The 12,205-nt window shown below is 59.1% G+C and overlaps 6 protein-coding genes across 6 annotated transcripts; 3 read left to right on the plus strand and 3 right to left on the minus strand.

Annotated features, from left to right (window-relative positions):
- Positions 1-2,709: 2,709 nt before the first annotated feature.
- Positions 2,710-3,198, plus strand: COLE_03489 (uncharacterized protein; the record flags this gene model as incomplete). The annotated part of the gene is made up of 1 exon (XM_018423045.2): positions 2,710-3,198. One exon carries the CDS (start codon positions 2,710-2,712, stop codon positions 3,196-3,198), a length of 489 nt encoding a protein of 162 aa, XP_018279217.1.
- Positions 3,199-3,468: 270 nt separating this feature from the next.
- COLE_03490 (uncharacterized protein) lies at positions 3,469-3,957 on the minus strand (the record flags this gene model as incomplete). The annotated part of the gene is made up of 1 exon (XM_018427404.2): positions 3,469-3,957. One exon carries the CDS (start codon positions 3,955-3,957, stop codon positions 3,469-3,471), a length of 489 nt encoding a protein of 162 aa, XP_018279216.1.
- Positions 3,958-4,386: 429 nt separating this feature from the next.
- On the minus strand, positions 4,387-4,845 carry COLE_03491 (uncharacterized protein; the record flags this gene model as incomplete). Its single annotated transcript, XM_018423044.2, has 4 exons — positions 4,387-4,567; positions 4,619-4,701; positions 4,742-4,773; positions 4,815-4,845. The coding sequence occupies 4 exons, from the start codon at positions 4,843-4,845 to the stop codon at positions 4,387-4,389; spliced, it is 327 nt and encodes a 108-aa protein (XP_018279215.1).
- Positions 4,846-5,439: 594 nt separating this feature from the next.
- COLE_03492 (uncharacterized protein) lies at positions 5,440-8,657 on the plus strand (the record flags this gene model as incomplete). The annotated part of the gene is made up of 3 exons (XM_018423043.2): positions 5,440-5,594; positions 5,686-5,831; positions 5,878-8,657. The coding sequence occupies 3 exons, from the start codon at positions 5,440-5,442 to the stop codon at positions 8,655-8,657; spliced, it is 3,081 nt and encodes a 1,026-aa protein (XP_018279214.1).
- Positions 8,658-9,390: 733 nt separating this feature from the next.
- Positions 9,391-11,139, plus strand: COLE_03493 (uncharacterized protein; the record flags this gene model as incomplete). Its single annotated transcript, XM_018420355.1, has 4 exons — positions 9,391-9,515; positions 9,667-9,819; positions 9,955-10,537; positions 10,588-11,139. 4 exons carry the CDS (start codon positions 9,391-9,393, stop codon positions 11,137-11,139), a joined length of 1,413 nt encoding a protein of 470 aa, XP_018279213.1.
- Positions 11,140-11,294: 155 nt separating this feature from the next.
- COLE_03494 (uncharacterized protein) lies at positions 11,295-12,150 on the minus strand (the record flags this gene model as incomplete). The annotated part of the gene is made up of 6 exons (XM_018420352.1): positions 11,295-11,456; positions 11,489-11,566; positions 11,597-11,813; positions 11,865-11,923; positions 11,958-11,985; positions 12,038-12,150. 6 exons carry the CDS (start codon positions 12,148-12,150, stop codon positions 11,295-11,297), a joined length of 657 nt encoding a protein of 218 aa, XP_018279212.1.
- Positions 12,151-12,205: the final 55 nt, after the last annotated feature.

A 12,205-nucleotide genomic window follows, 5' to 3' on the forward strand; every position in this document is an offset into this window, starting at 1 on the left:
ATTGAATGTTCTCATGACGTACACGCAACGCCCGCAGACGTTAGTCACGCACAGTTGCTGTATAATGCTGGCTATCTTCGACACGCTGCGCCTTCGGTCTGGTGGTCTGTAACCCAGTGGGAGACTGATAGGTTGAGAGATCAAGGTGCACACTACTTACACTGCTCCCCGCGCTACGTTCAGTTACCGCTTCAAGACGTCACGCTTTCATCTGCACCAAGTGCCTCTGTCATGCATGTGCCTCCTCGCTTCCATCATCTTAGCGTTGCGGGGACAGGAACCCGCCTCGGTCACTGGACTCTGTCGATGACGAGTCACTCGGTGACAAGTAGCATGCGTCGCCTTGTCTTATCTGTTGGGTGATGACACCGGGCCATATCGGCGATCAAGCGCGTAGATCCATCGGCACGAGGGCTATCTTCCCAAGCCACGGAATTCTGCTGTTTCAGCATGCCCTTCCAGATTTCCAGAGAGGACTTTAGATCTGAGGGGTACGATACTGGGCCAAACGTCTTGTCCGGGCGTCCTCGCCCAAGTACGACCGCAAACTGGGCCAGCTGCCAATGGGGTGCAGCGTCATCTCACCGCCCAGGGGGCTACCACTCAGTCAGGTCTCAGCCGTCTGCTTTACCCTCTGGCGGTCGGCGACAGCAGACACGTCCGACGTCAAGTGCCACTTCACCATCCAGGAAAACGCACCTTGACCTCATTCTCCGCCCACCACAGTGGGATGAGGGGAGCGCCAAGCGCCGGTCCTGTAGCCATCTAAGTATGCTCGAAACCGCAGGAGGCGGAGGCAGCTTCCAAAGCTAAGACGCATAGCCCCAGCTCCCCAGCACCCTGGAGCCCACCCATCAACTCTGATCTGAGGCCCTCCCGTCCCCACCTGAGAATTTCATTTCCCCACAGACCAGATGAGCGGTACAAGGCCCGACCTTGTGTCCGAGTCTCTGCCTAAACCTTACTGCTCCGTTAACTGCGTCATTGTCTTTAGCCCATGCCAGTACTAGTCTCAGGCCAAAAGTTCTAGACAACATGACGACGCTGGCGGACACTCGCCGTGACCCTGGATCCATCGGAGCCGCGCCCGCAACTAGCTTCGGAGGGGCCATGCCGCCGTTCATCCCGACGAGGGGGGCATGAATTCTTGAGCTAACTAATTCCCTTCGTGTACAGGAGCTTCAGTTAGCCCAGCCCTTCCGTCATGTCCAGCGCCAGCGGGCTGTAGCGATGTGAGTCGGTTCGCTCGCGACATGACGGCCGGCATCTCGGTGGCTTCGGCAGTTTCAGAGTCAGAGGTCACCGACATGCCGACAGGGCGCCGAGTTTGCATCCGGATCAATTTGGGGGTGCAAGCGGGGCGGATATACACAGCGCCTTGTGCTTGTAGCTCCCGGATCCCCGGAGGCGTGGAGAAACGCCGGCGCACAGGGCGGAAGTACAGTGGAGACGGGGTGGGGGAGAGGTGGGGCGGGCGCCATGCGGTAATGCGATGCACGAGGGTTTGAGCTTGGACGATAACGTTGATGGCATGATGCGCTACCGAAGGTACCGAAGATTACGAGAGAAAGAATTGCCAGAATCAGTCGAAGCAGAAATTGTCGCCGAGATATGGGTGGGGCCGCTTTTGGTGGGCTTGGCAACGACCGCGGCCACGGCATCAAGCAAGCTTGTACGCATGAAGAACTCTGCCTATGGGCGCGACAGCATGGGGCCAGTGACGACTGTTCGCTTCAGAAAGGGGTCGGTTGAGCACTGCGACCTCGGGAGCAGGGGGTGGAATGAGGATTCCCGTTTTGTGCGTAAGAGAACCGAAGGGAGACGCCACAGTGCACAAGTGAGGAGCACTAGACAACCGCTTCCAAAGAGGCGTTCGAGAGGCCGCAGCGCGCAGCCTGCTACCATGGCCAGAACGCTGCCGACCTGTCACCAGATCTTGCTGATTCACGGTGAGCGCGTGAAGCCATGAGGTCTCATCAGCTCCCCGATTCAATAGAATAGCTGCGGAGAAAAGATTATCTCAGTCCAGGCCCCCATCAAAGCCCACCTCCCTGGCACCAGAAGCCCGGATTAGCCTTTACCTGCAAATGCCTGGGCCCAGGTGCCATGCCATGATGGCCTAAAGCCGCAATGGCGCATATGCTTACTCGATTCTCCGACTCAGGCCCCAGGCCCAGCGCAGGGCGGTGAACGACCTCCGCCCTATACCCCACCCCCGTTCCTTATCTGTCCCTTATCCATCATTTTCAGTGCCCCCGGCTCGGCTCAAGTCCGTCGGGCCCGCATTGTGCGTTTCTGAATTTGTGCTAGTTGTGCATGATTAATCGGGGGCCAGTGCAGCGGAGTGCGCCGCGGGCCTGGGCACGAGGGCAAGGGCGAGGGACGGGCACCGAAAAGGTATCCCAAGCATGCCGCCGGCACGGTCACGGCCCAACATGCCTCCTCCAGACACCCCGAAAAATCTGGGCGTCCAACGCTGACGCTGGCGCACCACTGCTGCCTAGCGATCCCTAGCGAGCTGAAGAACGTGCAGATGTTGCGGTGGCAGTGGCAGGCATGACTGGCGTCCCGAATGAGATATAAACCCCGCTCGAGACCGTCGAGAAAGGCCATCACCATCTCAATCTCGGACTACCACACCACCGCTTGACGCGCCACAGTTCTCTACACACCAAGCTCTACAGCACCCACCACCAACCAACAACCAACATGTTCGCTCTTGTCTTCGCTACCCTCGCGGCTCTTGCCACCGCCGCCCCCATCTGCGCTCCCGCCGCCGAGCAGTCGCAGGCCGCTGCTCCCGCCCCCGTGCTCGCTGCCACCGACGGCAACACCACCACCTCGAGCACCACCGGCTCCTCTACTGGTGACGCCACGTACTACGCCGTCGGCCTCGGCGCGTGCGGCTGGACCAACACCGACTCGGAGATGGTCGTCGCCATGAACGCCCCCGACTGGGCTGCCGGCAAGCACTGCGGGCAGTACGTCCAGATCACCGGCCCCGCCGGCACTGCGACCGCCAAGGTCGTCGACCTCTGCCCCGGCTGCGCCTCGGGCGACCTCGACATGTCCCCCGTCCTCTTCGAGGCCGTCATCGGCGACAAGGGTATCGGCCGCGCCAAGATGGACTGGAGCTTCACCGGCCAGGTCGACTCGGCCGCCGCCCCCAACGCCCACGCCCTCGCTGGCCTCCAGTAAGCGCTGAGCGCTTAATCGACCGCTGGACGAGTCACTTTCGCGCTGGACGCACCGCGCAGGACGCATAGCGCTGGACGCATATTTCGCATCTCACCCGGCCCCGAGGGCCTATCTCTTCATCATTGCACTTCTCACCAGGCATTAGAAACTAGACGCGCAGAGCGCACACCACACTCGTTGTACCCATGCATTTATAAGTGTATCGCACGATATTTGGTGACTGGAGGCGGTGGGTGGAAACGGTGGAAACCGGGTGCACTGACACTTACTTCAAGTGATTTCACGCGGAGGAGTGGACAGCCGAGGCAGGGGACTCCCGTGGTGGGCGTGATCCGCAAATAGATCAGACCACTGCTCACCAAGACGAGGGATGTGACTACAATACACCGTCTCGGAATTGATATGTGTTTCCCTTGTTTTGTTGATCGCCGAGGTGCTTAGAATATGGCTGGATGATGGATGAGGAATCCGCCCAGGCACGGACCGTAGTCTCCGCAGCGTCACCACGCGTGACATGCTGGATGCGCCTCCTCTCATGTCGACGCGTCGCAGCGGGAGCGGCGTATCCTGCACTCCTACTATACTGCGACACTGCGGAGAGGAGGGCATCAATTCATCCCCAGGGCCCCGACGCCATGTCGCGCCATGTCGCCGCCACCCTGTGTTTCTGCTCTTTGACTCCCTCACCTCTGTGCAGTACGCCACTGTCATCGTCCCGTTAGTGAATTTGCTGACCGGTCCTTCTACAGAGCAGCGCATCAGGTCTGTGAGAGTCAGATCGGCGAAACCTCGACTTGGGCTGTGCTCGGGTGTCTTATCCTGATTATGCTGATAGCCGGATCAGCCGGGGTCCGCGGTATGAGAACGCGACGCGTCGTGCACGGCACCACGAACCAGAATTCTGGAATGCGTGACGCGTCTCACTTGGGTTCGGCTCACCAGCGATGAGCAACAACCACTGGCAAAGAAATGTCAGCCCCAGGGTGCATGCTGCGTGGTGGAAGCTTCTTGTTCGTACCGCACGCCGTGTGAAATGCGGATCGGGACAGGGCTACCGATACAGTGCATAAGATGTCAATGCAAGGTTTTGCTTTGTGAGGTGGTGTTTGATGACGTTAAGGATGTTGAGCAGCGACAGAGCGGAACGCACGGTCGAGCCTACCTTCTTCGCTTTCCCCGCTCGCCCATCTACTTTGCCTCGTCAATCTTCTTCTTCTGAGCGTCGGTGCAGTCCCACAGCTTTTTGAGTGCGCCCCCGCATTCGGCTTGCACCACCTCGTCCGACTTGGATCCGTGCTTGTCCAGACAGGTGCGATACGCCTCGATGTGAGTAAAGCATGCTCGCTTCATTTCTGCGAGGTAAGGCACGCTAGTGTCAACTGGGGACTGCATGATGTCTCGACGTAAGTGAACTACTAACCTCTCATCGGCGCACTTGGTAAGCGCTCGGCCCTGCTCCCTGCAAATGGTTCCCCAGTCGCCGTGCTGGTTTGCCTGCACGCACTGAGGTTAGTATTTGATGTGAGAAGATGAGTTTTCTCACGTTCTGATACTGCGCCATTTGGTGGGCGCACTCTAGCAAGTTAGCGGAGAAGTATATACTTAAGGCAGCTCACTGGATGCCACTGCGTCGAAGGAAAAGTCCATTGCTAACGTTTGCGTGTACACAGAATGGAGATTGAGGCGGCTGAAGATGGAGCTTGACCGGTTGATGGTGGTGGAGAGTGAAACACGGCGAGGTGAGGAATGTGAGACTGGGGCGGTGGAGGCGGATAGCGGGAGCAAAATCAATTAGGCGTGCAGAGAGCAGGCAGTTACGTGAGCCTAAATACGGAAAGGCGGGCGGACTCAGGGCCCATGAGGGCGCGTGTCGTGTGTACCCTGAATGTGGGGTGTCATGGGTGATGAGGGGTGCGAACTTGGACAATGGTCTATTTGGACTTGTATTAATCTCAAATACACTTGAATAGATATCTTGAATTGCCTCCAACTAGTCCACTCATCTGATCTCCCTCTTCCATCAATCCATCCACTCGATCCTCTCCTACTCTTGTTCTCTTAACGCGCACAACTCTCTCTTCTTCTCGCACGTCTCCCCCCATCCGCTCATCTCCTCTCCCTCATCTAATCCATCTTCAAGGTCGTTTACCACTGCACTGCTGCCTTGTTCTTGTACCTCCCTCTCTCAACACCCACCCACAAGGAGCGCTGGGCCACCGCTCCCTTGGACGCGTCCTCACCATGAGTACCGCTCCACTATCCGTGTGCCCTCGCAGTGGTGTCGATGCCGCTGCGGCTTCCGGTCCTGCTCCGAGTAAGGCCGTCCTCAAAAGCTCTCGGGCCCGCCCGATCAAGACGCAGCGCGGCTGGGGCAACCTTCCAAGCCATCCGCTCCAGTACGTACCTGATCCGAATCGCCACCACCAACACCATAATCACCACTACCATCATCCGCTTCCAGCGCCCGCAAGCACCGCTGACAGGCTGACTGATCCTCACTGAGGCCATCAAGAATCTCAACCTTGAACATGCCCATCGTGTACCAGAGACGGCCCATTTCGCTGCGCTCGCCATGGTCCGTCGCAATTGGCTCTCGGAGATGCGGCTTGTCTCGAGCGGATGGTCCCAGACCGGTGAGCTTAACGTCCAAGATCCCACTCAAGAGGGCTAACGAGCTAGTAAAATCGCATCCTTTCTGGGGAGAACTCATCACAACGATGCGTCCGGAGTTGGCGGGCGTTTCAGGCAGCCCGACATTCCACACCGCGCACATGATGACCAAGGATGTCTGTTTCGCCTGTCGCATCTCTTGTCCATCACGCCGTCATCTCAAAGCGTTATACCGCGTCCCGGCGCTAAACATGCGGCCTCTCCCTACATGCGATGTCCACTTTGGCCAATTCTGTTCGCAGTGCCTTCGCGTGCAGAATGCCGACTTGCGTGCCGAGCCCAACCATTTCCTCCGCCGACCGGTCTATGGAGACGTGGACGAGCACGGCATCCCTCGCAACTGTGAGGGTTTGCTCTGCGCCCCGTGTCGAGACATCGCCTTCAATGCGGCGCTTCGCCGCGACCTCGAAGCCTGCTCACGGGGAGGCGCCGTTCGGGGACTCGACAACCCGTGGATGCAAACAGTTGCCTACAAGGAGCACGTCTTTTTTGGCGTTGGCCGCTCCGACTTCATGGCACGCCAGGCTGTAGATGACTGGTTCCTCCTGCAGCATACGCCATACAACCAACTCGTTCAGGAGATCGGCACCGTCCAGGCCATTCTCCGCAAGCAGAAGGTCTTGCTCTACGAAAGTAGAGTCATTCAATCGGCACCACTAGAGCTGGCCCAGATTTCGAGGATCGTCTGGAGCGTGTTTGACGAGGAAGACCAGGTCGCTTTCGACCTGTCACGCCTGTGTCGTCTCTGGGTCCTCGAGATGGAGAACAAAGCCTACGGTGATTACGAGTATCGCCTCGACGTGGAAAGGATGAGGCACAACATGAGTGCCACCGCATTATGGCCGTGGCTTCGTGAAAAGGCGGTACAGCGTGCTGTCGAGCTTTGGGCCCAAGCCCGCTTCCTCAACGGGTACTGGGTCATGCCCTCGGACGAGATTGAACAAATGCTCGACCCCAGCCAAACCGTCCACACGCCTCTTCATGAGATCGCGTGCAATGTCTCCCGAACGTCGGAGTACGGCAATCCACTGGACCGCTGGCATCACGGGACTGGCCGATTCCGGTACCACTCGAACCTCCCCGATGCGCGTCACCGCGAGCGTCAGATTGCCCAACAGTTTCTTCCTCCAGATCGCCTGTTGCAAATGATGAACATGCGCTTCATCGAAGTCGTTGCTCTGCGGATGGACGCCGCTTTGGCGGAGGTTGTCAGGCCATTCACGCGCCTCCCGTATGATGAGTTCGATCGCATTGAAGCACACCTCGATACTTTCACAGTGCCGCAGATCATCACTTTGCTGGAAGAGCCGTACCCTTGGTTCGAAGCCGAAGACCCGACGGGCCGGTGGCCCATCACGATCTTCCCCCTTCCTCCCGCCTCTAACGTGACCGCGGCATCAACCATTTCCGAGGAGGAGGAGCCAGAGGAGCAAAGTCTCGCCAAGGAGGACGACGTGACGTCTGAGGGGCAGCAGCGTGGGGCAGGCAGCGATGTCGACAACAAATCCCGCCAAGACGATGGACTCCCAAAGCCAAGCCACCAAACCGAGCCTATTGTCGAGGTCGTGGCCAGCACGGACGACCTTCCGAACTGTTACGGAATTGTTGATGGTTGGAGCACTACATCAAACGAGCACGGCGAGTATGGCGCAGTCGAGGACCACGAGGATTGTGTGAGCGATCGCAGCGGACTAGAGTCGGCTGCCGATTGGAGCAGTCCGTCCTCCAGGCTGAGCAGTTTGAAGCAGTCGGATGATGAGGCGGCCTCGCACGCGCCTGGACAACGGAGTAGACTCGGGTCTGGACAGACATCGCATTCTGGCGGCTCGTCCAACACTGCGTTAATTACTCCGGACGATAGCCCCCCACTGCTCGCTCACGAGCGCATCCGAGTCGCAGAGGACGACGACGCCACAACGGATACGACTCCCATCGCTTCGTTGAGGGTTATCACGACTTCACCAGGTAGTTCACCAAGACTTGGTAAGCGCAAGTCGCCCGACGACGACGACTTGATTCGTCCGCCCCGTAACGTCGCGTCGATAGGCACGCCGTCCCGCCCAGATGACTGGAGCAGTCGTGATACCGCCTCCCCGGCTACATCACCGAGACTCGGGAAGCGCAAGTCGCCCGACGATGACGAGCTGGTTCGTCCGCCTCGCAAGTGCGGATTGAACGGCGTGCGGTCACGCTCGGCCAGCCCGAGCAGCTGCGATGACACGGAGGAGGATGGTGTGGAGGGCTCTGACAAGATGGAGCAGCATCAGGGAAAGCCGACTTCGGCCAGCACCGAAATTTCAGGCGTGGACCAACCGGCGGTAGATGCTGCCATGAACCACGGGATGACCAAGAACGAGGCGAAACTCAACGCCGACGCTGGCAAGCGAGACTCTGAGTCGTTGTCGATCAAGGACGAAGGCCTTTCTGAGGCGCTCTCGTCGGCCCAAGATTCACCTTCCGGCGTCGTTAAGGTTGCCCGCGCAGTTGGTGTCCCGGAGGGGGCCTGGACTCGCGCTGAGTCGGAGTGCTCGGAGCTTTACGACTCACTCTCCGAGGCCTCTATGGACTCCGACAAGTTGGCTGAGGTCCCGTCTGTCCCGCCACCGTGGGCCAAGCTCGGCCCGGGCGTCGAGGACCTTTTGGAGAGCACGTGGTACCGCTCGCGTGAGCTGCTGCGGATATGTCGCTGTGGCATCTGCATGCGTGCGAAGTATGCTGCTGAAGCGATGCGTCAGAATTATGATGTGGAAGACGACATTATGATAATGCCCCCCCTGCGGATTGCGTAGGTCTTAGGACGGAAACTTGGGCATGTGTTGTTTAAGCTGTATGTTATATACGTGATGCACTTGCGTAGAAGTGCACTGTTGACGAGTCCTATGGCAGTGCAAGACTTGAACTAATCGCCTCTGCGTGCGCGAATCGAACGGAGCAGTGCAACGGCCGTGAGTGGAGGTGCGGGGCCAAATCGACTTGTGACGATTTTGTTTTCGCGCAATTCTTAAATGCTGCCCGCTGGTCGTTGCAGCTTGCCAGCACAATACACATCCAGTGTCTCCGCTAGTCGTCTCCATCCCGGCCGTTTTTTGAGACCCCTCAGCTCGCTGTTTTTCGAGCTTTCCGGACGACCCAACCGACCCCGTCGAGCGTATCCTCCGGCAGCTCTCCTCTGCGCTACGAAGCTACAGCCACACTCTCTGGTCGACTCTCCGCTCCATCCCATTCACTATGTCCGACGCCGAAGCACCCGCGAAGCGCCAGCGCACGGAGGAGGACGCGATGAACGACGGAGGCCCCAGCACGCGCGGCAAGTTCCAGGGCGGCCGCGGGCGCGGCCGCGGCAAGAGCTTCGGCCAGCGCGGCGGCGGATACAAGGGCCCGAACCGGGGGGAGCGGATGAAGGACAAGGGGCGCGAGCGTGGGCGGTTCCCCAGCAAGCCGAAGCTGGTGAGTCTCCGGCTCTTGTTCTCTGCGTTGAGGAAGGTGACGGTGAGGGACTGACACCAGAATGAGGAGGAGATGATGAATGCCGAAGCGCCGGTGGCTAAGACGGAAGAGGATGGCACGCCCAAGGAGAAACGGCTGCCGAAGAAGCGTGCGGCCGTGCTCGTCGGGTACTGCGGCACCGGGTACCACGGGATGCAGATGTGAGTCGCTGGAGGCGCGGACGCGAGTGTGGGCGTGCGCGAGCACATGGTGTGTGTCACCGGTCACGCGCCGATGTGGCCCGCCGCAAGAGTCCGAGCCAAGAGCGAGATGGGAGAGAGGAAGTGTGCGGGGCGATTGCTAACTTCCAAGCCAGCCCCACGACCCCCTCACCATCGAGGGTGACATCTTCTCGGCCCTCGCCAAGGCCGGTGCCGTGTCGCCAGAAAATGCCGTCGACCACAAGAAGGTCGATGTGCAGCGTGCTGCACGCACGGACGCGGGCGTGCATGCCGCCGGTAACTGGTGAGTGTGCAAAAGAGCCTGAGCTGGTTCGGGAAGTATCTGTGCTGCCAGCGCGCCAGCGCCAGCTCTGCGCTGGCAACGAGTCTTCAGTTACGGAACGTTCCTCCGTCGATGTGTTCACTGCTAAACACTCAGCATCTCCCTCAAGATGATTCTTGACCCGCCCGTCCCGCCTGAGTTCCCAGACCTTACGGCCTACGTCAACTCGTTCCTACCCGCTCAGATCCGGATGTGGGGCTTCGTGCGCGCCATGAAGTCCTTCCAGGCGCGCACGGCCTGCGACTCGCGCGTGTACGAATACCTGCTGCCGTCGTACTGTCTCCTCCCGCCCGCCTCGACGGACCCCTTTGCCCAGACGCTCGACGAGACGTCTCCCGGGTGGAAGGAGCCTCTCAAACAGGCTCTCGAGTTCGTCGACGCCGCTCCCCCCTTGACCGCGGGTGCGGAAGGGGAGGAGCTTGACCCAAAGCTGCGTGGCGAGTTTGAGCGCCGTCGCGGGTGGCGCGTTGACGAGGAAACGCTCAAGCGCTTCGATGCCCTCATCCAGCAGTACAAGGGCACGCATAACTTCCACAACTACACTGTGTACAAGGCGTTCGACGACAGGTCTGTCAAGCGGTACATGATCCGGCTGGACGTTCGTCCTCCAGCTGTGTATGGCGAGATTGAATGGATTTCGGTGCAGATCCACGGACAGAGCTTCATGCTTCACCAGATTGTGAGTCTTGAGATTAGATCGCATCTTAAGAAACCGCTAGCTGACATCAGCGTAAAATGATCTCAATGGCGATCCTTGCCTGCCGCACAGGTACACCCCCTTCGCTCATCCCCGAGACCTTTGGCCCCAAGCGCATCCACATCCCCAAGGCGCCCCCTCTTGGCCTCCTCCTTGAGCAGCCGCAGTTCAAGGTGTACAACGAGCGCACGCGCTCGATCCCGAACCCCGACGGCGAGCCCCGCGAGATCGTCGACTTCAGCAAGCACGCCGAGGAGATGCAGGCATTCAAGGTCAAATGGATTTATGACGCGCTGCGCCAGACCGAGCTCGAGACTAACACGTACCACAAGTGGCTCAAGCAGATCGACCACGGGAGTACCAAGGACTTCACGTACCTCAACACCCGAGGCGTGATCCCGGACGAGGCGTGCCAGAACCTTACCAGCAAGAAATACGGTGGGCCAGGCGGGCAGCCGGTCAAGCGCTCGCTTGAGGGTGAAGCCGAGGGCGAGGAGGGAGGCGCCAAAGAGGAGGTCGACAGCGATGACGAGGACAAGGAGATTGACCGCAGAGCGCTTGAGAGTGGCGAGTTTGACAGCTGAGCACGCAACTGTATGCACTATTGTTTCCAGGATACCTCGGATTCTCGCGAGGCTTTTCGCCCATCGGGTCGCCGAATGCCTACGCCCGGCCAGCCGGACAGACGTCTAACACTAGTCTACATACTGGTAAAATCGACATGCCTAGTCTAAACTATCTACGCGACAGCGCCAACACGCTCAACCTTGATCCCACGTCTCCGGCGCCACTTCTCCAGTCCCTCGTTCCAGGCTGCCCGATCCGTTCCTCGCGTAATCAACACCATAGTAACCCCGAGCTGCTCGACCTCGAAGTTACGGTGCTCATCGTCAAAGAACAGCTGCGGTCAGCTCGGCCCAAAGCCTCACCTACCATCTGCTCGTAGGGGATGCCTGTCTTGCGGTGGATCTCGCGGAAGTGCCGCAACTTGGAGCCAGGATAGATCTCCATCTACATCAGCTGGGCCTCGGAACAACGCACTGTATTGAAGTAGCTCTGAGCGCGGACGACGCCGTTTTCGGCGGGGAGCAGAAGAAGGTTGAGCGCGTCACGGGCGCTGGTGTCAGCTTCATGTGGCGCGATGACCCACAGCTCAGGAGTATGTGTACGTGATGCCGCCGCGACGTGAATTCGGCGCTCCTTCAGCTCGGCGAAAAGGGCGGGCAGTTCGGGGTAAAAGCAGAGTGACGATCCACGGCTGAAGTCAGAAGAGCTTCTTCTTGAGGGCGGGACGACGTGCACGACTTACCGGTCCGTCAATTGATTCAGCTCGTCGCCCTTCCGCGTCAGCGGCGGGGTGATGTCTGTCTATCGTCAGTCCTGCGGCAAGAATTATACCGACATCAATCCAAAGATCCCAGCAAGTGTAGCTATATTGGTCAGCTCAAATTCCTGGCCCGGTAGCAGGAAGCAAGGACGTACTCGAGGTCGAATACCGCGGCCAATGGGTAGGCGTTTGGGTCGTCTGGAGAGAGGACGCTCCAGCCCCCAGGTGGCGACTGTGGCTCCGCTGGTTCCTTTCGTCGCCTGGGCATCCCAGTCAGTGTCAATGAAGTTGGTGAAAGCTTGGAGAGATGGCAATCGCCGAGA

This window comes from Cutaneotrichosporon oleaginosum, assembly GCF_008065305.1.
Source record: "Cutaneotrichosporon oleaginosum strain ATCC 20508 chromosome Unknown ATCC20508_contig03, whole genome shotgun sequence".
In the NCBI taxonomy this organism is placed as follows: domain Eukaryota; kingdom Fungi; phylum Basidiomycota; class Tremellomycetes; order Trichosporonales; family Trichosporonaceae; genus Cutaneotrichosporon; species Cutaneotrichosporon oleaginosum.